At 36.9% G+C, this 26,868-nt stretch overlaps 1 protein-coding gene across 1 annotated transcript in view; it reads right to left on the minus strand.

Annotated features, from left to right (window-relative positions):
• Positions 1–400: 400 nt before the first annotated feature.
• Znf804a (zinc finger protein 804A) overlaps positions 401–26,868 on the minus strand; it is a 187,475-nt gene continuing 161,007 nt past the window's right edge. The window contains exons 2-4 of the mRNA XM_038335724.1: positions 25,713–25,856; positions 6,199–6,329; positions 401–3,593 (exon numbers count right to left, since the gene is read on the minus strand). Of these exons, the coding sequence (XP_038191652.1) occupies positions 401–3,593; positions 6,199–6,329; positions 25,713–25,856 (3,468 nt within the window). The remainder of the gene's footprint in view (positions 3,594–6,198; positions 6,330–25,712; positions 25,857–26,868) is intronic.

Raw genomic sequence — 26,868 nt, forward strand, 5'->3', positions numbered from 1 at the left:
AGATTCAAGGAACATGATACAAAACAAATAGGGTCGTCAGCTTTGTCTAAACGTCAAATAGGTGCAAATACACAAAGATTAGAAAAACAAGGAGCATACTTTACAACATAAATTACAGTACTATAAATATATTTTATGTACATTATGCATACTTTTAAGACATCATTTTAATATACAGCATATATTGTACGGATTCTCAAACTATTCAGTGCTTTAATAATATTATATATCAGCAACTTTATTAATTTATTAGCATCATTACACTTACGGTAAATGATTTGAAATCGATAAGGCCAACTTTGGCCAGTTTATTTTGTCAGGTAAATAGCCAATTATGCACGTAGATAGATACCTACTCATATATATATATGTATATATTCTCTTTTCTTTATGGTGGTGGCTAGAAGAGGGGCTGTAGAGGGATGACAGTTGGATGGGGTGAAAGCAGCGAAGGGAAAAGAGCGTGGGGTAATGGTGGAAACGCCAAGTGGCTGGGGTGAAGGACGGACGCGGGGATGATTGGCATCTGAGGAGAAGCAACCAGAGCTGGCTGGCTGCTGGGACAAAGCCTAGGTCCTACAGTTCCTACCGAGATCTGAGGTATAGATGCCCTGGTGAGAGCTGGGACTTGGGGGAGAAACGGTTGATGTGGCTGAAGCACTTTGAAGGTTCCTGCAGCTGCGGCCGCGGCGGCAGCTGCAGCGGCTGCAGCATGGTGCTGCAAAACAGTGTGATGGATAGCTGTGACAGAGGTAGAACAGAAGGGCCGCTGCAAGGGCAAAGGCGGCACCGGAGTGCCAGGAGCGGGGAGGGGAGTAGGAGGAAAGGTAAATTTGACCTTGTTGGCTAGCATGTTTGGCTGAATAATGTGCTGGTAGACCTCGCATGGTAGATGTTTTAACTTGTCATGGTTTTCTATTGGGATCAGCAAGGCTTGCTCTGGTAAAGCTAATGGGGCCAAGATTTGCTCTGTCGTTACAAAGGCGTGACCACTGACGTGGGCTTCCTTGAACTGTAATGGTGGCTGCGTGCTGAGGATTCCAGAATTATAACAGAGCCACTCTGCCGATGCCTCATTCATCTTTCCCTGTGGAACGGTCTCAGCCAGCTCATAACGGCAAATATATGATTTAGTCTGTGAGTTTCTAAAGTTCCTTTCAGTATTAGGCACCTTGAAAGGAATTTGCTTTTCATTGCTGTTTGTAGTCTGGCTTCTTTGATTGTGCTCACACAAGGTACTGTCACTTGAGTCATTTGATTCGGCCCTTGCTACATGCACAGATGTAAGGAGATCATCGGGAGCCTGCGGTACGTCAGATGGAGTAGTCTCTGTTGCTGACGGCTCACTTTGGCCACTGGTTTCAGAAGGCAGTGGACTGTAAGGATGTAGCATCACTTTGTGTTCTGTTTGTTCTGAGCTCTTCTCCGGACTTATGTTTTCTTGTGGTTTTATTTTGTCATTTTTGTCTTCCTTTACTAAGCCATCCGAGGGGCTCAACGAAGAAATTCTCTTCGTGGAATAATCTGAATTGTCTTTGACTTTCACAGTTCTGCCTCCAACGTGGAATCGACTTCTTTTTCTCCTTCGTTTCTTCTTCGGCTGACAGGGAGTGACTGAAGTACTTGGTGGCCCCAAATATTCTTCTGCCAAACGATTCTGATGGTTTTCATCAGATGAATAAGAACATGAGTGTTGTCTGCGTTTCCGATGAAATCTTTCTGCTTCGTTCACGAGAGAATTGTAACCTCTTTTAACAGGCTGATTCTGACTGGGGCCTTTCACATCGCTTTGAGGAACTAAGTCCCTGTCATCCCCTTGACAGTTGGACGTCCTGGCTTTCCAACAACAGTAAGTTCTGGAATATGTCAGATTTTGTTTCCCAGAATGTATCATTGGTGGATTTGCTTGTCCATTTGCAACAACTGTCTTTCTTCCTTCATGGTTTTGAGAGCTGGTAACATCGTTGTTGGATTCATGGTTCCATGTTATATTCATTTCTCCGTTTTCGCTTACATTTGTAGATTCTGGATTGGTTCTTTCGTCAGGTAGCTGATGTACGTCTGCCTGTTGCTCTGGACTCCCTTGCTGGCTCTCAGGAACTGGTTCCTGTGAACCCTTTCTTGACTCATCAGTGCACTGACTGTCCATTTCCTCTTTGCAGGGACCTTCAGGTTCTTTGGTTGTCTCCTCATGGTGATGGTGACATAACTTTCTCCTCTTCTTCTTCCTTCTGCTTTTATGGAACCAATGTTCATGAGTCTCCTTCAACCTGATTTTGTTGTATTTCTCATTTAGAGTATTTCGTCTAATTTGATTTCTAGTAAAATTGTATTTGTTTGCTTTTCTGTTCATACAGGAAATATCTTTATACTTCTGATCCACATTCTCATTTTGTTCTGAATCATAACTGTTAGACAGAATGTGGACAGCCTGAAGAGCAGCAACTTTAGTGTGACCATTTTTATTACTGCTAATTTCACCATTTGTGACGCCTGCAATTGGTACATCATTGCAATCAGCATCTGGTCTCTTGCTAAAGTCTTCCTTCTGTTGAAAATTAAGGTCGTTTAAGGTCAGCTTATTCTTATGTTGATTGTTATTTAATTTAGTGGACTTGAAGTCAAAACAGAGTGGATTACAACTGTAAGATATCGATGGCTCTGTGGTTGTGTACTCAAGCATTTCCGACGGCCACTGAAGCACTGTAGATCCGAGTTTGTTAAGAACAGGTACAAATGGGTCGCACTGTCTTTTACATAAATCTGGTCCTTTCTGTAACCTTGTGTTTTTCTCTGCAGCATTTGAAGGTTCCAATGGTTCATGATCAATTTTATTTTCAGTTTGCATTTTGGACACATCATTAATCATAGTGTTTTCCTCTGTGGTAGTTTGTGCTGGTGTGCAGTCATTAGGCACAGTGGGAATTTTTTCTATGAAGTCAGGGTTGTTTTGACTCACAAGTACGTCTTCATTAACAATAACATCTACCGTTAATCTTTGATCTTCAAATGGTGCTGAATTTTGACAGGTATCTGCATCAGAACATACAGGGAGTTGAAGTTGGCAAAAAGAAGTCAACGGTGTATTTTTTTCATTAAAGATTTCTTTCATCTCCTCAACTTGAGGAGTTGTTTGGTCAGTACACATGGCCTCTGGTGGATGAAAAGAGTTAGCTTTCTCTTCAGAACTGAGAAGTTCACATGTTGGTGATGATAGTAGCATGTGACAAGTGCTGGGGACAAATCTAGTTTTCCTGCCAGATTCTTTCTCCACAGAGGACTCATCACTGCATTCAGAGAAGGCAGCAGCTGAAGACTCCAGCTTCACAGAGGCTTTCTTTGGAAATGCAAAGGAAAAACCAATTCTATGTCTGTGGATGCCCTGATCCCCAAGCTGGCCATTATTGGCCGTGCAGTTACCTGCACTTTCCATTTCTGCAGACGCTGTAGTGGCATCCTTCCCCTTCTCTTCACCAAGAGTTGGTTCTTGCTGGTTATTCGTGGAATCTACAGCCTCTCTTTGGGAAACTTCATGGAGATTTTCTCTCACTGTAACAGTTGTTGACTTGAACATGGGGCCACTTCCAGGAGCACTGCAAAACAGGAGGGGGATACACATTAATAGGAGAATTTAGGAGAAAACCATCCAATGACTTATTTCTTAGATATATAATTACACTTTTTTGGAAAATCTTTTATATCTTTATTGATTAATCTTTTTAGTTTGATACTGTTAACCATGGAGATAGTGTATTCTGATTGCTTTCTCCATGCCAACTTCTTTAATGTTCTGACTGTCCACATCAAAACCCTGTACTTCACAATATCTAGAAGTCCTCTACCCAGACCCTGGCTTTTGGTTTCTTTTCCTGCTCTGCTTAGTCTAGCCAAGATAATTTGTGCACCGACTGGATAAGAAGTGTTCGTTGGATCATGGTGGAGACAGTATAAGGTGCACAAATGAAGGCCATGGTTTTCCTGGCTCTGAGTCTGTCCTAGCACACAGATCAGCAAAGAGTATGGTCATCCTCAGTTTCTCCTTCGTTCACATCTGACCATTGATGGCTCATTTGTTTTCAAATTTAGCATCTGTTATGAATTTATGACTATGATTTAAATATGTTTTGTAGTTATTCCATAGGGTACTGGTCATCCTTGGGGTAATCTGAAGTTATTGTCTAGGATGATCTCTACAGCTGTAAACAATATGCATGACATTACTTTGCTTATATTATTGATTCCCAATCAATTTTTCTACCCAAATAACCACTTAATAGAGCATTATAAAAGTCTCTACAGTAAAATTATTTTTAAATGGCAATAATTTTCAACATTATTTCTATAAAACAAATACCAAAAAAACAGACAAAAACAAATAAACCAACAAACGCCACCTTAATAAAGATTTTAATAAAATCTTTTTTTTTTGGTTTTTTTTTGTTGTTGTTGTTTGTTTTTCGAGACAGGGCTTCCTTGTAGTTTCTAGAGCCTGTCCTGGAACTAGCTCTTGTAGACCAGGCTGGCCTCGAACTCAGAGATCCGCCTGCCTCTTCCTCCTGAGTGCTGGGATTAAAGGCGTGCACCACCACCGCCCGGCTAATAAAATCTTAATAAAAATTTTTGAAAGGCAGGGAATTTGGTTCAATGATTCATTTCAGACAGATTTCATCAAGTCTTCTTTTGCCCAATACTTTGCTTTCAGTTAAGTTAGCTACAGAAGAGCTATGGGTCTTTTGGAATTGCTAAGCTTAAAAAATTAAAATTGATTTGAAGTTAAAAGTTATTTTATAATATGTATTTCCATAGAATAGAATACTATTAATCTAAAATATGAATTATATCCCATTTATATTTGGAAGTATATCATAAATTTCAGTGTAAAAGAATGAGTCAGCCTGTACATACTATAGGAATTCCCTAAACCTGATATTTATAGTACTAGTTACCTTAAGAGAATTTCCATTCTATTCTAAGCTTTGTTTTTAAGGAATTTCAAATGACCAAATATCACACCTGATTTTTTAAAATCTCTAACACAATCTACGTCTGCTTGCCTGGCTTGCTTCTAAATAATATTGCCATTTTCTTATATATAAAACTAATTGGGTTGTGTGTGTTCGTGTGTGTATAAAATGAGAAATATTATCTACTGAAAGTTAATTAAGATAAGTAGCATGAACATTGTTTATAACTTATAAATACAGTTTTCTTAACATATTGAAGCTATGTGGCAAATTCTATTCCTAGATTACTACATTATATAGTAGTTAGGTCCCATGATTCTATACAGCCTTGATTGGCAGCAACTAGGTATCTGATGCCACAACAGTAAACAGATCTCATTCCTATAATTGAGCAGCTCTATATTCAAACAATTCCACAAAGGATTTTTTAAAAATGCTCACACTGTTCTAAATTTTAAATTAGGAATTTCTAAAATGGCTTATTAGTCAAAATATTTCATCACAATATTCCATAAGAAATTAATTTAGCATGAAATCTTTGTTATAGACAGTAACAAGAGAGACTTCATTTGCTGAGAGAAATAAGGGCAATGTTACAAGTGATCTTCTTTAATAGAATTGCCCTGACTGGGCTGGTGAGGTCTGAATTATGACTCTGTTCACATCTAACAGCTGCTCACTCTGAGAAGCAGGTCAAAGTTTAAGAGCTGTGAACTTCTAACAGTCCAGCTATAGTTTATTCACGGGGAAACTAATTTTGAGCTGCTTCTGAAGTGTGCAGTATCTTCCTGACCTCTCTTTCTCAAATTTAAAAGTAATTTCGAAGAAACGGCCTCCAAATTATCATTTAAAAAACAAAATAAGATCTTCTCAAAAACTCTTTTTTGCTAAGAGTCAGGAGATAGTGGTGTGCTCTTATCCTCAGTCGAATGGTTTGAATTTCACAAAGAAATGGGACAGCTTTCAATTAAGATGGCTTGGATAGAAGCCTCTACTGATGTAAAATTTACTCTTATAAGCTGAGATTACAGTAATTTGTGAGTTTGGTGAAACGTGCATTAAACAGGTGTTTGAAGGAAATTCAAATTGCTCTTTACTTCTGCAGAAGGCCGTGCAAACATGTATGCCTTTCTCTGTGTACTGAAATAAATAGATTCTTGCCCTTCGTTTCCAACTCCTGCAGCTCTGTTTTAGGTGTATTTTAAGGAAAGTTAACATTTTCTTAGAGACTCACCACACAGTTTCCTTTCTTAGCTCAGCCAGCTTGTGAAGACGCTGGAGTGCCTTTTCCTGTTTTCTTCCATCCTTCCTGGATTTAGATGCTACATTTCGAGCAAATTCTCTCTGTTTCAGTTCTTTGAGCCTCTATTAAAACATATGAAAATAATTAATAGCATCTAAGTCTAGAGCAACTTTAAAGTTATGTCGTTGCAGGGATCTTTCAATACATTGACTTCATTAAAGGAAAACACCATCAATGCAAAACCTGTTTCTACCAAAAATATGTTTTTCCATTTTGGCTTGTAAAAATGCCCAACCATGTAATTATATTACAGTAGAACTTGCATCTGGGCTTTACTTATATTGAAATTGCAACTTTCCTTCCGTTCTTATTGATTGTGATCTTCTAAGTATCTTTGCTTAATTTAGATAATGCATTAGAGACTTTTTTAAGCCCCTGAGCTTCAAACAAATTCAATACATTTATGGATTCTGGTTATAAAATAAAATAAAACTTATTTTAATTGAAAGTGTTCTGTACTAGGACTTAATGCCATAAAGCCTAAGGCAAATGATTTCTACTGATGTGATATCTTAAATAGCCGTTCTCTCAAATATCAGGCACTTTGCGCAAATCAAGATCTTAGAGAAAATTATACATTTTTTTCAGAAATTATTATGTTGAGCATTTTTAAATCTGTAGTAAAAAAAAGATTATTTTCTAAGTTGAAGGCCAGTAAAAATGCAAAAACACTTAAAGACAAACAGTAAATGTTTGCATGAACAAAAGGATGGAACGAAAAGCAAAGGGCATCCTCGGTTGTTGTAACTCTGGTTTCGTGTGGAGATAATTTATAGTTACAAAAATGGCAAAATAGCATTTTTCTCAAGAGTTTGTGATGTGTTAAAGTTGTTATTTTTAAGAGTAGGATTAAAGAACTCAGAATGATGTGGCTCAATTTTTATAATGTTGAATAAAATTTCAACAAATACTGTATGCATATTCACTATTGCCTTGTATTTAAAAAGGCCTACTCAATAAGTATTTATGAAAGTTGAGGGCAATTATTTATATTATTTTAATCAAGAATTATATATACATATTTTTATATCTCAAAAAATTCACTCTTTCAAGCTGATATTTTTCACAGAATTCACTTTTAATTTAATTTATACAGCATCAGTAAGTAATATCAACTACTTAGGGGATTCATATAGAATCAGATCTAAGAGATTTCTGATATTTTTATTGAATTTTATAGGTAGGTTTATACATTTATATAATCTTATCAATATTTTTACTCTGTGTTATATTCTTTGATATTATTTAAATAGCACAGGCATTTTTCAGTTTTCTTATTAGCAATACTATTTCTTCAGAAGGAGTTCTTTTTTGTAATTTCTTTTCTGTTTTTAAAAAAACTAAACAATCTATCTTTTTTCATTGTACATAGCAATACCAGTTTCCACCCCTTCTCTCCTCCCATTCGATCCACCTTCTCCCCACCCCCACCCCCATCCAATCCTCAGAGAGGGTAAGGCACATTGCTTTGGGGAAGGTCCAAGGACTTCCCTACTATATCTTGGCTGAGCAAAGCATCCATCCAAAGACAATGGGTTCCCATAAAGCCAGTACACACAGTAGAGATAAATCCTGCTGCTGCTGCCAGTGGCCCCACAGTCTGCCCCAACCATGCAACTGTCACCCACATTCAAAGGGCCTAGTTTGGACCTATGCTGGTTCCTTTCCAGTCCAGCTAGAGTTGGTGGCTCCCGTTATCTCAGGCAAATTGTTTCAGTGGGTGAACCCATCATTGTGTTGACTTCTTTGCTCATATTACCATTTCTCCCACTCTTCAATTGGACTTTGGGATCTCAGCCCAGTGCTCCACAAAGGGTCTCTGCCTCTCTTTCCATAAGTTTTTGGATAAAGGTTGTACAGTGACATTTAAGATATTCATCAATCTGAGTATAGGGCAAGGCCAGTCTGGGCACCCTCTCCGCTTTTTTTAGGGTCTTAGCTGAGGTCATCCTTGTGGATTCCTAGAAACAGAAGGAGCTCTAGGAGTATTAAATTTAGATTTTAGTCGAACCTTGTCGTGAATGTTCAACTGTACAACTTAGTCACAGAAGATCTGATATCATAGTTTTCATATGACTGACAAAGGTAGTTATAAATTACAAGATGTGTTTGTTACCTTGTTTCTGGTATAAAATAGAAATATAACAGGCTAATGACAAAGCACTGCTCAACTTTAGTATTATTGGTCCTTTCTAGTTCTTAGAAGTGAAGTATATACTTAAACAATAAGACAGATATTTTTATTAATTTAAATAAAATTTTTAGTTAAAAGCTAATTTATACATACATAGCAAACTGTGAAACTAAATACACATAAAACAGTATGCATGTATAATTAATAGTTTATATATCATGAAAGAGGGTTGGTTGAATTACTAAGGTTTAATTTCATTAAAAAGATAAGAGAACAATTCTTCCAGGGTTGGGTTGGTTATGAACAAGAAGAAGAAATTTTAAATTATGTAAAAGTAGAAGTTTGTTTATACTTTTTACTAACAACATTTTAAAAATTACAAACAAAACTTTAATGCATATTTTATTCATGCTTTAGAGACTTGTCCATCGCCAGATAATTTCATGAATGTCTAAATATTGGAGTCAAATTGATCGAGTCCTCTGTTTTATAAGGGTTTGATAGTTTTTCCAGCCAGCTGCACAGAACTTTACACCATGTTTGCACCCTTCCAAACCCATACGTAAATTTGTACTTTGTTCGTTGTTGAGTAGCATTTTTCTAAGGTTTTACATTTGACAGTCAGTAATGCTATCTTGTAATGTTTAATAGGAAGGTTGAATTGTTTTCATAACCATATGGAACGTCAGTATTTCTCCATTTACATCAGGTATTTTCTCTAAAATTCACTAAGGAAATATCACTTTATTGATTCTTAGAATAAATACCTATCTTCACAAAGTTTTCTTTTTCACGTAGTTCTGGAAGTGAGGAATCAAGCTAAGCAAATTAGATAGGCTTGTCCAGGACCATTACAAATCAAAACACAATGGAACTGAAATCAGATTTTCTTAGAACCTGCATGTCCTATGATGTAACTCTCAATTTTCCTGATATTGTTGTTCAGTACCAACTTCCAGGCCTAAATGAAGGGGCTACCATGCATATATTCATTTAAATTTTTCTAGGGTACTCTGTTTTGCAAGTGTTATTCTGGGCACATTTTCAATACCTGTGACAGCCTACAAACCATAATCCCAGAGAACTTAGACAACAATGAGGACACTAAGAGAGACTTACGTATATCTAATCTACATGAGAAGTAGAAGAAGACAAGATCTCCTGAGTTGAGTAAATTGGGAGCATGTGGACCTTGGGAGAGGGCTGAAGCGGGGAGGGGAGAGTGAGGAAGGGGAGCAAAGAAAAATGTAGAGCTCAATAAAAATCTATTAAAAAATCTGTGGCAATGGAAAATTGCCTTTTCCCTTTCATATTTTTATTGTGGTCAAGAGAGAAAGATGTTGTGGCATATAAAATGTTATTTATATCACATGAGGAAGTAGTAAAATGTGACTTCATGTGGCTCAAACAAAGGGCTCTAGGGATATGGAATGAGAAGGAACTATTTCAAATTCAGTGATTAGGGAAGGTACTTTTATTTTTAAATGTTTGTTTCAGTACAAATTCAGCACCTTAAGACAGCTCACACTTCTTAGCTGTTAGTATACCTGCTGTTTCTTCAGTCAAATTGTTTTCACTTGGAAACATGTCTGGGGAAATTTCTTTAAGAGTTCTGCAATTTATTGATATAAGTAATCTTCTAACAATAGTTATAGGACAAGAATAAAAGCTTATATATTTTCAAGGAAGAAATATTATTGTAAGCAGCTAGTACCTTCTAGAACCCTTTCAGAAATTGCCTTCTAAGATGACAACTTCTTCAGAACTGGAGAAAGGTTCCAGGTGTTTGATGATGGTTGTGAAACTTTTCAGGGAATTAAACATTAAAGACTGTGTGAGGAGCAGAAGAAGTCATGTATATCTGAACTCCTGAGTGAGTGTGCACTGTCTTTCATGGGCATGACCATGTCAAGAGCTCAAGCCTCAGACCCGTGAAGAAATTGCAAGGTTTTCCTCCCCCATCCCACACCATGAGCCAAGTCCATGTTCAGAGGGAAGTGGTAAAATCTTCCCTTCTGGTTCATGTGCTGGTATCATAGTGGTTGTAGAAAATGGTCATCATTGCTCTCTTCTCCTGAATGTTCTCAGTCTGAAGATTGGTTCCCTACAAAGACTGATTTTTACTGAGTTTAACTAAATTTGCCTCCTTGATTCACCTGTACACCTTTGCCTCCTTGTTCATATGTAATAACTCTCCTTGTTCATATGTACGGGATATCCTCACCTCTCTGTTCAACTGTATATAATAAACACTCTAAGTTTATGTGATACTGTGGTACCTCCAGCAAAAAGTCAAACCCATCCAATCCCCAGATTTTCTGTCTTTATGTCTCTCTGTGTGTTTGTGTTTTATTTGTTCCTTCAAAATTTCCAATCTTGTCCAAGTCTCTCAGTTCATGCAAAGGATGGGACAATGGCAAATCCTGTTGTTCATTTTGATTGGGAAAAGAAAATCCCAGTTATAAAATTATATACTAAATCATGAACTGAAGCCAAAGGATCTATCTATCTATCTATCTATCTATCTATCTATCTATCTATCTATCTATCTATCTATCTACCTCTCAATCTATCCATTCATCCATCTATCTAATCTATCATTTCTCTCTCCTACACACACACACACACACACACACACACACACACACACACACACACACACGCACTTTGTCCCCTGTATGGTGTGGGGTTTGTATTTCTCTAGAGAATCCAATGAATACAGATTTTCACATGAAATTTATACTCTAATTTGATGTTCCTAAGATCCATTGTAAATTAAGGTTCAGTGTAAAAATACACTCTTCTGTTTTATTAATAGAATTCTAATTTAATCACCACTAACTGAATTGTCAGCAAAAGTCTAGTATTTTCGTATTTTATTTTCGTTCTCTCTCTCTCTCTCTCTCTCTCTCTCTCTCTCTCTCTCTCTCTCTCTCTCTCTCCCTTTCTTCCTTTCTTCCTTCTTCCTTCCCTTTCTTTCTTGATCTTTGAAAAAGAAAATTTCTTTTCCTCTATTTTAACATTTATCCTATGTCCCTACTGGTGTTAAACTGTGATTTCATCAGGGAGGCCAACAGTATTTTCAGTTGTTAGGTTCTGGCAAAGATTTGCTGCTAAAATAAGAACATATGGAATTTAAATTTTGCATCCTTAGATTTCATAATTTAAGAAACAGTAAGTCTTGAACTCATTATTTAATTTGAAAGCACAAAGTCAGATTTGAGGTTTATTATTTGTAGTTGGATAAAATATATTTTTGTTTTCTGGATGTGTCCTTGGGTAGCTCTTTTCAGATTTATTTCTTCTCTAATGATATTTGAAGTTTCCTCCAGCATTTATCTTCTATGAAATGCTTCCTGTGATATCCTTTAGGATAGAACTAGTCAGTATAAAATGAAATATCCATTTAGAAGATTAGTAAGAGCAACTTCAAGTGTTTTCCCTTTTGTAAGCAAATCCATTATGTGTTTCCTTCAATACATCAGCAAATAGTTTCATATTTCTCTGTTACTTTTTCCAAATTTTGAACCTCGCTTTGAATTTAGGAGAGCTGTTTCCATCAAAAACTGTTTCAGTCGCTTTTAAAAATCTAAGTATGCTTTCTTACTTATAGAGAAGTAATAGCCTCAAAGAGAAGTAATAGCATCAAAGAACCAGCATTTCCACTTCCTAAATCAATTTAGCATTCTTGAAATACACTGTGCAGTGCAGCGTGATCTATTAGAATGTTAGCAAATACATTTTTTTTCAGAGATGGTATTCTAGTGGATGTTATCAGACTTCAAGGTGTAATTTCCTTCTAGTCATTATTTAATCAATGGTATTATGCTGAGTGATACTGTGGAAGTCTTTTTCATTTTTTTTTTTCAGATTTCGTTTCCCATTACTATCATGAATGTGTATCACTTGGACTTTTCTCCTGGCAGCTTTAAAAGCATCTAATCTCTTAATGGCATATCAGATCTGAACAATATCTTTCCCCAAGGCCTCTCATTCTTCAGATTCTATTAACTCAAGGTTCTCTTTGTGGATAAAAACCTCATTTTAATTCTAATATAAAACTCTTGGCAATCAGTGTGTGTTCTGTCTAAAACTGATTTTCCAACTATTGAGTTCATTTCCTTAAGTGCTGGATCAGAAGCGTCTCCTGCATTGTAAGTGCTTATGAATGCTTATCAAATTGAATTGGCACAGGATGGCTGTGATTAACTTCCTCTTACAATAGGAGGCTTTGAAAATTTGCTAACAAAAATCTGGATAAGATCTTAAGTAGTAGAAGTGAGAGCAATAGAAACTTGATTGTAAGAGACATGGGCATGATTATTTGCAAAAGACACAAGCCACTTGAATGAGTAGAAAATGAAGAGTGATTGAGTTACGGCTCAACATTATAAATATATATCAGGCATCTATTACTATCAATGTTAAGAATAACATTATAAATGTATATTAGGCATCTATTACTATCAATGTTAAGGATTAAAATATGTTTTATATTCTTGGAATGTAGTGACATTTTTTTAAAAAAGATCATACTAATATTGCACAGTATAATGAAGAAGGTATATATATTATACATATATACATATAGAAATAGTGTGATAATATACATGATGTATTTGTCTTCATTTGGTAAATACTAATTTTACTTTAATTATCAATTAAACAATATTTGATTATTTATTTTCTTACTAGTATTTTTAGTTGACTAAGAAGAGAACCTGAAATTTAAACTTAATCTCAAGAGTGAGATGTTTTTATAACAGAAACAAAAGTTATTATTTATTGTATGTTCATCCTACATAATTGTAAGAGGTACATTATCCCGGGTGTTTACAAGACATTTCAATATTCAACAGAAATCAATATATCAATAAAATTGGTTAAATCAACCTGAAATTTCTATAGATAGTTTTAAAAATGTAGTTATACAGTAACAGGTGATCTGCTCTGAATTCCATTGTATGCCACCAAGACTAAACAGACACAGCAGGACCCCCCCCCCCCCCCAGACCTAAGGTTCCAATTGGGTTAGCCAGTGACCTGGGCAGAAGAGCACTCCTCGGGAAAGTCCATTCGCCCTGAGAGACTCTGAGGAGACAGGGAGTAATCATCCTCTGAGGAACAGTGTTGTTGCCTTCCAGGTTCCCTACTCTCTGTGCAGTCTTCCAGGTTCCCTACTGTCTGTGCAGTCTTCCAGGTTCCCTACTCTCTCTGTGTGCAGTTTTCCAGGTTCCCTACTGTCTGTGCAGTCACACTTGTAGCTGAAACCATGCAACTGCAGTAAACTCCTCTGGTTCTGAATTACTCAGAGAAACATCGTTTATCATTTTTCTTTTCCTTTTTTTCTAAATCTCCTTTTCCTTTTTTCGGACACTTGTTAAAGTCTGGTCAGGACTTCATGGACACCCTGGGATTTATCCAGTATTTAGCTATATAGTTATTCTACTTTTTTCTACTTTATGACTACTTAACAAAAGACATCATCGCCTTTCTTTCTCTTCTTTATTTCCCTCATCCAGAAAGCTGCCTAGATTTATAGCTTTCCTGCCCTTAAGATTTTCTTTTGAACTCTAAGTAATTGTCATTAAGCTTCCTTCTGAGTCCATTCTTAAATTCTTTCATTAAAAGGATTGAACTTGTTCCATGCTGGGCCCTGACTAGAAGTCTTCCTGGATATCCCGATGCCACCCTGTGTTGGATAGATCATGCTGCTTTGGGTCTGAGAGTTAGTCCCTTCATATGCTCTAGCAGAAAATAGATGGGGTTCATGTTGGGGCAGGCCAAGTCATAACGCTAGATCTGAGCCTGAGCAGATGTGGTGTTGGTCTGTCAGATGAGAATTGAGGACAGCTTCCCCATGGTCACAACTTCAGGGACCAGGTCCCTCGCACCAGGGTATTGACTAGTGGTTACTAAGTGGCAATGTCCACCTCGGGAGTAAACATAGGTGCATTTAAAAATAAGTGAGTTTATCACATATTCCTAACTAAGCTTTACTAAACATAATGTGGACTCTTTCTGTACTCAGCAAATATTTGACACAGTTTAGAAACTTCCAGAAATCTACTCTCTGCAATTGTGTGGAAAATAAAGGGGAAAATACTGGTTTAATTAGTAGTAAAACACTCATCAAAATAATTGTGGAGTGAAAAAAACACTATCTGTTAAGCTGTAGGTATAAAAATACATTTAATGCCTTTGTTTTCTACATAAATTGTCACCTCATTGATCTGTATCATAAGAAATTATGTTCAAACACATATGGATGATTTGCTAATGATATTTTTGAGATAATTGTTAAACATTTCAAAATTTCCTATTTATTTCCTTACTCCAGTCTATAGTGATCTTGGTTGCTGATGAAGACACATGCACTCTCTTCGCAAGCTAAGATGCTCACACTTTCTTAGACAGTGCCAGGTTTCTAACCACAAGTACAAATGATTTTGAAGCCAAAGTTGACATTTCCTTTACATATTTTTTTCTCCCGTAATTTAGAACTCAGTAGCACATTTTAGGTGACTCAAATTCTGCTTCAAATTAGTTATCGTAAATCTAGTTGACATCTCTGAGTCAAGTTTTACTCTCCATCCTGATCACCGATCCTGCAAATTTATTTGTTTGCATTTCTTCTTACCCTTGGAGATCACAAGTTTCAAATTTCAAATTTTCTTCTTTATAAACCACACAAGAGGGTAAAGAGAAACTTCTAGACAGAATTGAAGGAATATTTAAATAAAAAAACCCTCGGTTTGTCCAATAACAGAAGTTGCTGCTTAAATCCAATATACTGAGAATTTAGTTTGGAATTGACTGAGGAATTTGGAGAGGTAACCCCAAAGAATTCTTTTCAAGGCCCCTAATTTCTCCATGGTCTTTCTTTTTTTTTTTTTCATTTTTTTATTAAAGATTTCCATTTCCTCCCCTCCTCCTCCCCCTTCCCTCCCCTCTCTTTCACCCATACCCCCACTCCCTCCCTCTCCAGGCCAAAGAGCCATCAGGGTTCCCTTCACTATGTTAAGTCCAAGGTCCTCCCAACTCCCCCTAAGTCCAGGAAGGTGAGCAACCAAACTGACAAGGCTCACAATGGCGATGAACTTGGACTCTCCATGGTCTTTCAATACCTCTCTACTGCATTAGTTTTCTCTTTTTCATTTTCCTTTCCCTTTTTTTTTCCTTGTTGGCCTGGAGAAGATATATCATGCAGTGTAATCTGTCCATTTTCAATGCTTCTGCCTTTATTACCATTAAACAACTTTTGAAAGATTGTTTGGGATCCAGAATGATGCTTTTTTTTTTCCTGTATCTTCCACATCATAGAAGAATGCATGTATAATTAGAAGTAAGAAAAGCAGCCACCTTTCTGCAGACCTAAACTTTCCTTAGCATCCTAGGCATCTGGAAAGCGTCAAAACAGAGATATCATATATGGGCCTAGACACGTGTGTGTGTGTGTGTGTGTGTGTGTGTGTGCGCGTGTGTGTTTGTGTGTTTGTGTTTGTATGTGTGTGTTTGTGCTGTTAATTTCTCAGTTGATTCTTTGTTGACTTGTTTGCTTTGACCGGGTTTCTCTGTGTAGCAATGGCTGTCTTAGACCAAATCTTCTCTGTAGACCACGCAGGCCTCTACCTCACTGATTAGTCTGCCCCTGACTCGCCATTGCTGGAACTAAAGACATGGGCTACCACTGTCCAGCTTCCTCAGGTGTTTCTAAAACTAAGCTACGATCAACTTTTCTTTATTGTAAACTGTGTTTATCACTTAGAGATATATTAATACAGATATGTTCATTTCTATAGATGTCAGAAGTATTGTTAAATATATTCTGAGCTCTTCTTTTTTAAATAGCAAGAAAATCATATCTGGAAAGAATTAACAACTAAAATTATGATGGCTGGAAATTTATTGGTACCAAATAACATACTATGATAATATTACACTTACAAATTTATTTTATTCAGAATCAATTTTCTTCTGAATAATTTGGATTTTATTAATGATAGTTCCTAGAAAGTTTTTTTTTTAAATTTCCTCAGAACAAAAAGCATAAATAACTCTAAGTATGAAAAGCGAGTTAGAAATGAATAAACTACTTCCTAAAGTGGATAGTTCATAAGAAACACGTTTGTTGACTTATTATGATTAGTAAAGTATAATTAAAACAAAACAAAAAGGCAAGACACGCAAATTCCAAAGATATCGCCAGCAAAGTTGGTGAAACGCTACGAAGGGCTACTGAAATGGCTAAGAGTAAAAAATGCTTGCAACCCTAGTCTAAAGGCACGGTGTTGATGTGCAGAATCCACATTAAAAACTACAGATACAGGTGCTAGAGATCTGTAAGCCCGGCACTCCAGTGCTGTAAGAAACAGAGGCAGAAGAATCATCTCTGGGAGTTCTGGTCCCCAGAGCCAACTCTTGGCTTTGTGGAAAGTATTATCTTTATGTGTCTGCTATATCAGTATATTTCCTTGCCCCAATAAAAGCCTTTCTTCAACTCCTGGGAAAGAACCTCAAATCATCTGGACACTATGGGCCAGTTATCTGAAGTATGAAAAAATGCCCGAAACAATAAAAACGGGAAGGAAATAACTGATTTCTAAAAGTTGTCCTTTGTGCTGAACAAGCACACTGTGCCACAGAAATAACAGCATTCATGTTTATATCACATACATGCACACACACACACATACACACACACACATACACACACACACACACACACACACACACACACACTGCTAGAGAGAGGGAGCAAGAGATAGAGAGAATAAATTATTTAACCTAAAGAAAAAATGTTACTGCAGATTAATAGATCCAAAATAATGGAACATTGCTGTTGGGTTTCAGGGCTTAATTGATGTTCGCACATGCACACACACACACACACACACACACACACACACACACACACAAACCTGGTATAAATAAGTATATTGTTCTCTTGTAATCTTTTCTTATAATGTGTGCTGATTTATACTTAGAAAATACAAGCCTTTCTTCTGGACACGTTTTTCCTTTTCCTTAACGCTCACTGATTGAACTCATCCTCTATCATACATTCATGATAAATAAGAAAAAAGAAAAAGGGGAAGAGTCTCTCCTAATTTTTTCTCTATTGTTGTGCCAAACACCATGACCAAATCAACTTATAAAGTAAACCACTTCATTTGGGGCTTATGGTTCTAGAGGGTTAATGCATGAGCATCGCGGTAAAGAGCAAAAAGGAGCAACTGGGCACATGCAGTGCTGAAGCAGTAGCTGAGAGCATCCATCTGACAAAAGAGGTAAAGAGAGAGAACGGTTGGGATGGCTTGGGCTTTTGAAACATCACAGCTCACCCCATGGCCACACCTTATAATCCCACTCAAGGAGTTCCATCAACTACAGGTCAGTCATTCAAATATATGAGTCTGTAGAGGCAGGGGTCATTTTCAAATACCACTCAGCTAAGAAGCAAGTGTGGGGAAGTTCATAAAGATGGTCTCAGTTGTCGGGTGGTGGTGGTGCACTCCCTTAATCCCAGCATTCGGGAGACAGAGACAGGCGCATCTCTGAGGGTTAGAGGTCAGCTTGGTCTACAAGAGCTAGTTCCAGGACATCCAGGGCTGTTAGACAGAGAAACCTTGTCTCAAAAGCCGAGAAAAAAATTGTCTAAAAGAGTATTTTAGCTAAAGATAAAACTTGCAGTTTAGTTGTCTGTGGTTCACACGTGGTTTTAGATAAGAAATAATGAGATTTGGGGCTAGAGAGATGACTTGGTGGTCAATAGCACTCATTACTCTTGCAGAAGATCTTGGTTCACACTCTAGTACCCACATGGCAGTTAACAATCTATGACTGCACAAGAGTTCATATTCAGGGGGTCTGACAACTTATGACCTCTAAGGGCACCAGATGCATATTCAAGCATTTATCAAAGTGATGTATGTGCAAATGACATTATATGGATCTAGTAGCTCTATTTAGGAGCACACACACATATGTATATGTTTACACATATATGTATGTACATGCATGTGTACAGAGAGGTATTTGGAGGGAAGAAAAAAGAGAAAGGTTGTAGGTAAATTAAAATATCAAAAATAATGTATAACACTCAAAAACAAAAGAATGATATTAACCAGAATACCACAGTATACACAAAGAAGATATCAAAAATGGTTTTATCATACATATATGTTATTTCTAATTTACCATTAATTTTCTGTACCTATAAAGAGATATTAAGAAGTAATTTATTTCTCAAGTGTTACTGAGCATCAGTTTAAACTTTTAAGAAATGCTCAAATTTTAAATAAAACTCTTCCATTTTCATAGTTATAGAATTCTCTGCAGGAATAATAAATCCCGTAACCTGGCCTGACCTCGACTTCCTCTGGGGAAGATCAAACGGCATGCTGCCAGAAGCAGAGCTTTACTTGCTGAGGTGAAGGTCACTTTGCTGCCTTTTGGGAGGTATTTCAGCTACACTGTGACCACTAAAACAAAAAATCAAGATGTTTGAGGGGGTAGAGCAGTAAAGTAATCATTCCCTGTTCTGACTCTCCATTGCATCAGTGTGACAGATTTCTAACAGGGAAAATAGCTCCAAATTGCCGATATGCAGCCAGGTGAGTGGACAGACTCAGTGGGACTTGACTTGAACAGCAGATGAATAGGGGAGATTGCTCAGAGGAAAATTTTTTCTTTTAACCTGATGCTGAATCTTTCATCTTTTCTTTATTTTTAAACCAGAGACTAAAATTTAGAAGGATAATGCACTATTGGAAACTGTTCTATTTGTGTTTTATATGAAAGTCACTTAAAATGTGAAATGAAATATAATATACACTGACAATTACTAATAATGTGCTATACTTGATACTTTTGAATTCATGAAATTTATTTTCAGACCTCAATGAAATCCAGTCATCTGTGCCATATGCATGTAGAGAGTCTAAGAAAACCCTAGGAGGACCAAGATGGGAAGACCCATTCCTACCAGCAACTGGTAACAATCACAGTGAGGTACACACATGACTAAGCTTTTCAAATGCATTTGTTACATGTACATATGGGTGCTGTATTTTTCTCATGGGTACACATAAATATACTAATATTGCATGGTTTTTTTTTCAAAATTTTATATTCTTTTATATATATTTGAGTCAATATATAACTAATAAGAATGACAAAGGTTACCAGGCTATTGCCTTTAAACTCTCATCTTCTTAAAAATTATTCTAAACTTTCTTTTTGATCAATAAATATTATAATCATTTTATCTGTTATGAGGGCACACAATAATTAAACTAGGATTATGGGTACACATTGAGAGAGACAGATCACTGAGATATATACAAATCCTTCAAAGAACTCTCAGCTTTATTTTATCAAGCTATATCTTATGTTTTAAAAATAATAGCTATTAGCCTAGTGTTGGCATATGCCTTTAATCACAGCACCTGGGGTAGTAACAGGTGAACTTATAGAATTCAAGCTAAACCTGGTATATGTATTGAGTTGTAGGACAGCTTATGTAGAGAGAAAATGTCTCACAATAAAAACAAAACAAAACAAACAAGAAATAGTAGCTATTGTAGAAAAGCACCTCAAAATAATGTTTTGTAATCAAGCTGTCATTTTCCTGCACAAAGCTGGATTTTCTCTGTGTTGGTGGAATCCTGCGTGTCTTTGTGCTTCTCTTTGCCAGATGATATTCTCCAGGGTTAGTAAGGAATTCTCCTACCACTCCTCCTACAACCTCAAGCAGCAGAGAGGATCACAAGACACAAGTTCAAGGAACATCATACGGCTTTACATTGGATCATCTATGAGAAACCAAAATTAGTAAGACCCCCAAACAGTTTGGAAATCAGGCGTTAGACAGAGACCTGCATGCGTTGAACAGATTCAAGCTGGATCACTACCAGTTTTGTATAGGTCTGGAGCATGCCCATACTCCCAACAATGTGAAAGATTCTTTGTCTCAGACTTAGTCAGCCTTATCTTCAGAAGTACTGTCTGCGCCAACTGTCCCTTGGTCTTAGGTAGCACAACTAATTGCAGACCTTTGGTTACAATTGAATCCTACTGACTTATTCTTTCTCCAGACAAAGAATTAACTCTGGTGAGGCAGTCTTAACCGGTATCCCACCAGCTACCAGCTGCAATGTGCCACCGTGTCTCTGATGCTGTTTGGGTTCTTGTGTCTGCAAGACTGGAGGATAGAAAAGTCTAGCATAGTCTTATTGATCAAAGAAAGTTCTTGACGAAAGGTATCCTACATTTGGGCAGTGCATGCGGAGCAAGACTGCACTTGTTAGGAAGAGAGGGTACTAAGTACAGGACATTGTCTTGTCAGTGCTATTTGCTGAAAACTGATACCAGGCAGGTATTAGTAACTGCTGTTTCCCTATCACAAACAGCTAAAGACAAAGCTTCTAGGGCAGTGTTTGGCCCAGGTGGAGAAAAGCATCTGCATTCCATTAGAATTTTTGCAGTTCCTTAACTCTTACCACAGTTATGCCTCCTATATCATTATGGGCCTGTGTTGTGACAGACTCCAGGAACCCTAGGCCCAGGAAGTGACAGACTGTGCGACTTTAGTGGCTGCAAGTATGATAGAGCAGTCTGGGCCAGGACTTCCCATGGTTTATCTTCCCACTGTAAACGGGAAACAGATCTTGTGCTGTTCAGTCAGCAGAGCATGAGACTCTTAATCTCAGGGTCCTGGGTTCAGTTCCACGTTGGGCGCCAGTCTGATTTTACAATAAAGTAGTCCCACACTAGCTCTGAATGGAGTATAATAAAGGTTTATTTATTTAGGGGAACTCACAGATCAGCAGTCCTCTGCATGAGCGGGGGAACAGGAACTGAATCCAGCCGCCAAGGGGCTGCGCATATTTTGGCATATGTATACATAGTACATGTGGCCACGCCCAGAGTGAGCCGGTATCTTAAAGGCTATTGGCTGAAGGAGTTCACAGCTGACCTCAGATCAGCAACAGAGTGAGGAGCACCGTCCACCATACCACAGGAAGTAGGCAGTGGGAACAGACTGTGCTTCCTAGATACTTCCTGATAGTCCTAACATTTAGCTGTGTGCTAGGGACCCTTTTCACCTTCTATTCCCTTCTAGAATGAGCTAACAACAACCGATCAATAGCAAGGTTGTAGAAAACTTGGATTTAGGGAACTGTTCTGCACCAAAATAGGGATGCTAGTTAATCTAAAAGACAATAAACAGACTATTTAGAATTTGGGGAGGGGCAGACACAAAGAAAACTAGATTGTACAGAGTGGAATTAACACCAAACATTTCAGTGTTGAGATGACTTCACACCCTACCCTGAAGAAAGATCTTTCAGGAAATAATGACCAAAACAAAAGCAAAAGATGCTGTTACAGCAGACAGACAGATGGCAAAATAGAATATAGAATAATTCTCAAACATAATTAAAATAGTGCTTTCTAAAGAAATTCAATGATAAGGAAAACTACATAGAAATAATTAGAGTTTTAATAGAGAAACTTCAAGTAATGGACATGATTCTTAAAATTGCACAAGTTTGTGAACTGAAAAACATACTAAATGAAATAAAAACTGCAATTGAATGCAGAATAACAAGTTAGAGTGATCGAAGGAGCTCATTCTTAGGCTATCTTGAAGCACATAAAGAGAGGAAACAAGGAATGATTAAAGAACACAACAGCTTTGGGATGAGATTAAGACTATATTCACTATCTGGATTTAAGAATGATTTAGGAATGTCACAGAGACAGAAAGCTAATTCAAACAGATCAGAGAAGTTTTTCAAATAGCTATTTCCATGTTCTCTTTTATCCAGTAGCTCATTACACTGAATTTGTGTGTGTGTGTGTGTGTGTGTGTGTGTTTGTGTGTGTTTGATTTGATTTTGCAAGTTAACTTTCTTAGTTCTTGAATGGACTTATCCATGGATGAAGATCTATATTTTCAATATTAGGTCAGGATATTGCTAGATAATAGATATTTTATGTTTTTTTTAAAAATATTCTGACTCAAGGTTTTAGAAGAAAAAACAAAACCTATAAATTATCCACCTCCAATCGGTGCCCTTCTTGATGTCACTTAAAGTGTCAATGGTGGTGTTATCCTTCCTGAGAGATGGTAAACGCTGCACACTGTCATTGGTATGCCACTGTCTTCTAGAAAGGAATAATGTGATAATATAGATTTAAATCTTTCCAGCTACTGCATTGTTACCTAAGATCTTTCTCATCAAGAGAATGATTAATTCTTATGCTGAACTAATGAACCATAACTATGCTGTTTAATGATTCATTTGATGATTCATCTGTTTCTAATGCTTAATAGGATTTATTATGGTCAAATGGAAACCTCTATGTCTTCAAATAACAAGCCAGATACAGTCTGATTTCTCTTAGCTTATTTGGATAGAATGTGTGTGTTTATATGCATGTATGTGTGTGTGTGTGTGTTCTTATATGTCTTTTGTGAAAAAATATTATTTCAATTAAAAATAGAAAAAAATCATCACTCAAAGTGACTAGAGAATAGTATACATTTTTAAATTTGTCTTTGTATTTTATATTATGATTTTTGATATTTATATTGTGTACTTCATTCTTTAGTAAAAATGATACATGTTTTAGGTTAAGGCAGGCATCTAAATCCCACAAAGATGCTTTAGTTGTAGAAACCTTATGATCCTGACAGTCCTGCCTCGGTTTTTTGTTTTGTTGTTGTTGTTGTTTTTGTTGTTTTTGTTTTTGCTATGTGAGATCTCTGATTTTAAAATGGAGTAACTAGTGCACTAAATTCACTGAGGACAGGGAATTCAAAAGTTCCTTGGGCTTACTGAAGTGAATTTGCATTTCTGGACAATTTGGCATTTATTGTCAAAATACAGAAAGATGGTAAGTAGTCTTAAATAATACATACCCATGAATTTAGAATAACTAGTTACTTGTAAAATGAGACATCCAACATGTTTTAAAATGTTAGGTATCTAGGAATCATCAAACGCTACACACCAGGGGAAGAAATAAGTCAAGGACAGAATCTTAAGCATTAATTAGTCATGCGGTGTTGAGGCCCAAAACTGTGAGCTTATTTCCACCTTGTCTGAAGGTCAGAGAGTTTAAGGTTGTTCAAAGCTGTTGACAACAGGTGTGGCTACACATCCTGACCTAGGGTGTGGCTGCTTTGTGTTTTGGATTTTAAGATGACTCACACATGTAGATACACTCCACCCTGACCAGTGGTCAGGATATTTAAGCAACCTTCTGCTCCTTCTTCTGAAATAGGAAGTTTGTTTGACCTTGGGAGTGGCTGCCTTTGGGTTACTTGGTCTAGGGAGGGTTACCATCTAAAGGGAAGAATGCTTTTTTTATGGATTAATGACTTGATGGCTCAAAGTATTGAAGCAAGTAACTGTTCAAGTTGTCCTTTGTGTAATGTCAAAGAAGTCTTTTGTCTTCTTCCTTCTGTTGCATTGGAGTATAAAAGTGTATAGAAAATTAAATGCAGGCATTTTCAGTGTTCACCGGAACTCCCTCCTGGTACTATTCCATATTTTCTGTTTTATTATTTTTACTCTTGTCTTCATTTCTAATTCCCATGCCCCTACCTTGGTAAGTGGCACTTTTGTCAAAACTGGTCTCTGAAGATGTGGGTAATTGAAGGCTGACTTTCCTCTTAGCACGGCTCTTTAAACATAATTAATTCCATATGAAAGATTGGACCAGTGACAGTAAAATACAACTCTTTAAATTGTCTTATAAGCACTTAATGAGATAATTACCCATTAGTCGTTCTTTTTTGTACTAGATAATTCCTGTTATTTTAAGTCAATATTAATGCAAAGTTAGTGTGAACTCATCCATTCAAACATAGTCCTTTTGTGTGTGCCAAAACTAATTTAGAACATTGTTTGTGGGTGATATTTAACAAATAAAATATTTACAAATTGGTGCTTATCCTTATATCCCATCATTAAATAATCAACAAAAAAAGTTTTCATGGTAAATAGCAGGCACATTAGAAAATAAAATCAGTGTTAACTTCATTTCTTAGTCTCTACTTTAAATCCACAGATAAGCACCTGGCTGAGCTTGGAAAAACCACAGAGACAGTCCTGAGCCAGTGGGAGCTCAGGAACTCTGGACTGACAGCTGGGGATCCTGCATGGGACTGAACTAAGAAAACTCTTTGAATGTGGGTGACTACTACATGGCTTGATTAGTTGGGGGTCCCCAGGTAGTGGGACCAGGACATATCCTGGGTGAATAAACTTGCATTTTGGAGCCCAATACCTATGGTGGGATACTTTGTTCAGCCTTGATACGGAGGGAGGGGCTTGGTCCTGCCTCAACTTGGTATACCCGACTTTGTTGACTCCCCAAGGGAAGCCTTACCTCCTCTGAGGAGTGAATGGGGGATGGGATAGGGGAAGGTAGGGGCCAAAAGGAAGGGAGGAATGGGGAACAGGGCCTAGTATATAAAATTTAAAAAACTTAAATTAAAAATTAATAATAGATAAATGCAGGAAGATAAAAAATATCTTTACATAACTTAGCAAACCACGAATCTTGAATTTATAACTACTATTAGTATGAAAACACCAGTAAAATAAACGATGTCATATCATATACACATCATGCACATGCTTGATCATTTTTTCATGATTTCCAAGGTAGTTTAAACCTAGAATACTTGTAAAGAACACAGTCACAAAGTCCTATAATGACTCTGTCAGGTGTAGATGGCACATGGACTGAAGAGAGGCCACTTAAGACTATACCACCCGCTGACGTCATAGGTGCTTTCATGGTGTAAGCACACAGCAAGGAGACTTATGCCATTATAAACACTGACCAAGGTTGCATTTCCCCTCACATGTAACTCATTGTTAAAGAATGCCAGGCTGTTACTTATATACAAGTATATAGTGTATGTGTGTGTGTGTGTATATATATATATATATACACACATTTATATATATATATATATATATATATATATATATATATATATATAGTAGTGTTGTATTGTTGAGGACATTTAGCAGGTGATTGACTGTGGAATATTGCTTTCAAAACAAATGTGGACGGTGAAAGACATTCACCAAAGACCTTTTTCAACAGTAGACATTTGTTTCAGACATTGCTTTTGGTCTTTTAAACAAAGTTTATCATGACAGAATTACATTTTAGAAACTGTAAACTGGATGAAAATAAAATGAAATTTTAATACAGTATTAACAAGTCGGTCTATTATCAAAGCTTAAAAAACGCTCATTTTTTGACTTCTCTTTCTTACCTGCTTGTGAGCGTGGTCATACGAATTAATGTGATTGTCAAACTCCTGGTGCTTATAATACTGCTTGTCACAGAGCTCACAGTAAAAATTTGCCTTGAGATCCTCCAGAGCCTTGGCAATAGTGTTCTCCTTCTCAGCATAGTCCTGAAACACAAAATTTCAAGGGTTTACACAATTCGCTCTCCCTTGCGTTTACGTGGCTTTGATGGTTGTCGACTTTAGTACAGTGATTAGAGCTAGAAACAGGACAGAGGACAAATAAGGAAATATTGACAAAGAAACTTAGAAAAAAATATGAGTTAAAGAAAGAAAAATATTCACAGATGAAGCCAATATAAATGGAAAAAGCCAGCAGAAACACAAACAAGAAAATAAGTCATATAGAAAGCAGCATTGACTGAGCATACTCCACTCTGTGCCGACATTAGAAATGAGAGTCCAACAGCAACTGTGATTCTGCTGTAGGTCTCTGGTCCTCAAAAAATGCACAATCCTCTTTAGTAAACATCTGAAGTGTGTGTAGAAGAGCTCTGTACTGCTACATATACTACAACCGAGGTTTCTCTTCTTTTGATGTGTATTTACATGCTTTTATCGTTTATCTAAACTACATTAGTTTGATCATTGTAATTGACTCCATGATCATTTTTTTAATTAAATAAACTTGAAACTTTGGATAATAAGTTACTTTTATGTAAATTGTTTAAGTTCTTCATGTAAAATAAAAAATGAAAGGAAGGAAGGAAGAAGAAAAGGAAGGAAGGAACTGACAGAGGGAGGAAAGGAAGCAGAGAGGAAGGGAAGGAGGGAAGAAACTTAGCAGCACATCATATTCATGACACTAACTGAGAATAAAGATTGTTTTACAACTCTACCTTTCAGAGGATTAGGAACAGAATCAGGTGTATGAGCTTATTTATTTACTTTTTCCATGTGTCTTTTACATCATTCATCCTGATCCCATTCATTTCCACTTCCCTTCATATCTGCGCTCCACCCCTGCCGCCCTCCCACAACAAACAAACTTTAAGAGAAAAAAATTAAAAATCTTGTCAGGAAGCTGCAGTATGACACAGTGAGTTATAGCATAATTCCCTTTGTCCATATATCTCTACTTGCACGTATTCATTGTAAAGAGTCATTTGTCTGGTTCGAG

This window comes from Arvicola amphibius, chromosome 7 (assembly GCF_903992535.2).
Source record: "Arvicola amphibius chromosome 7, mArvAmp1.2, whole genome shotgun sequence".
In the NCBI taxonomy this organism is placed as follows: domain Eukaryota; kingdom Metazoa; phylum Chordata; class Mammalia; order Rodentia; family Cricetidae; genus Arvicola; species Arvicola amphibius.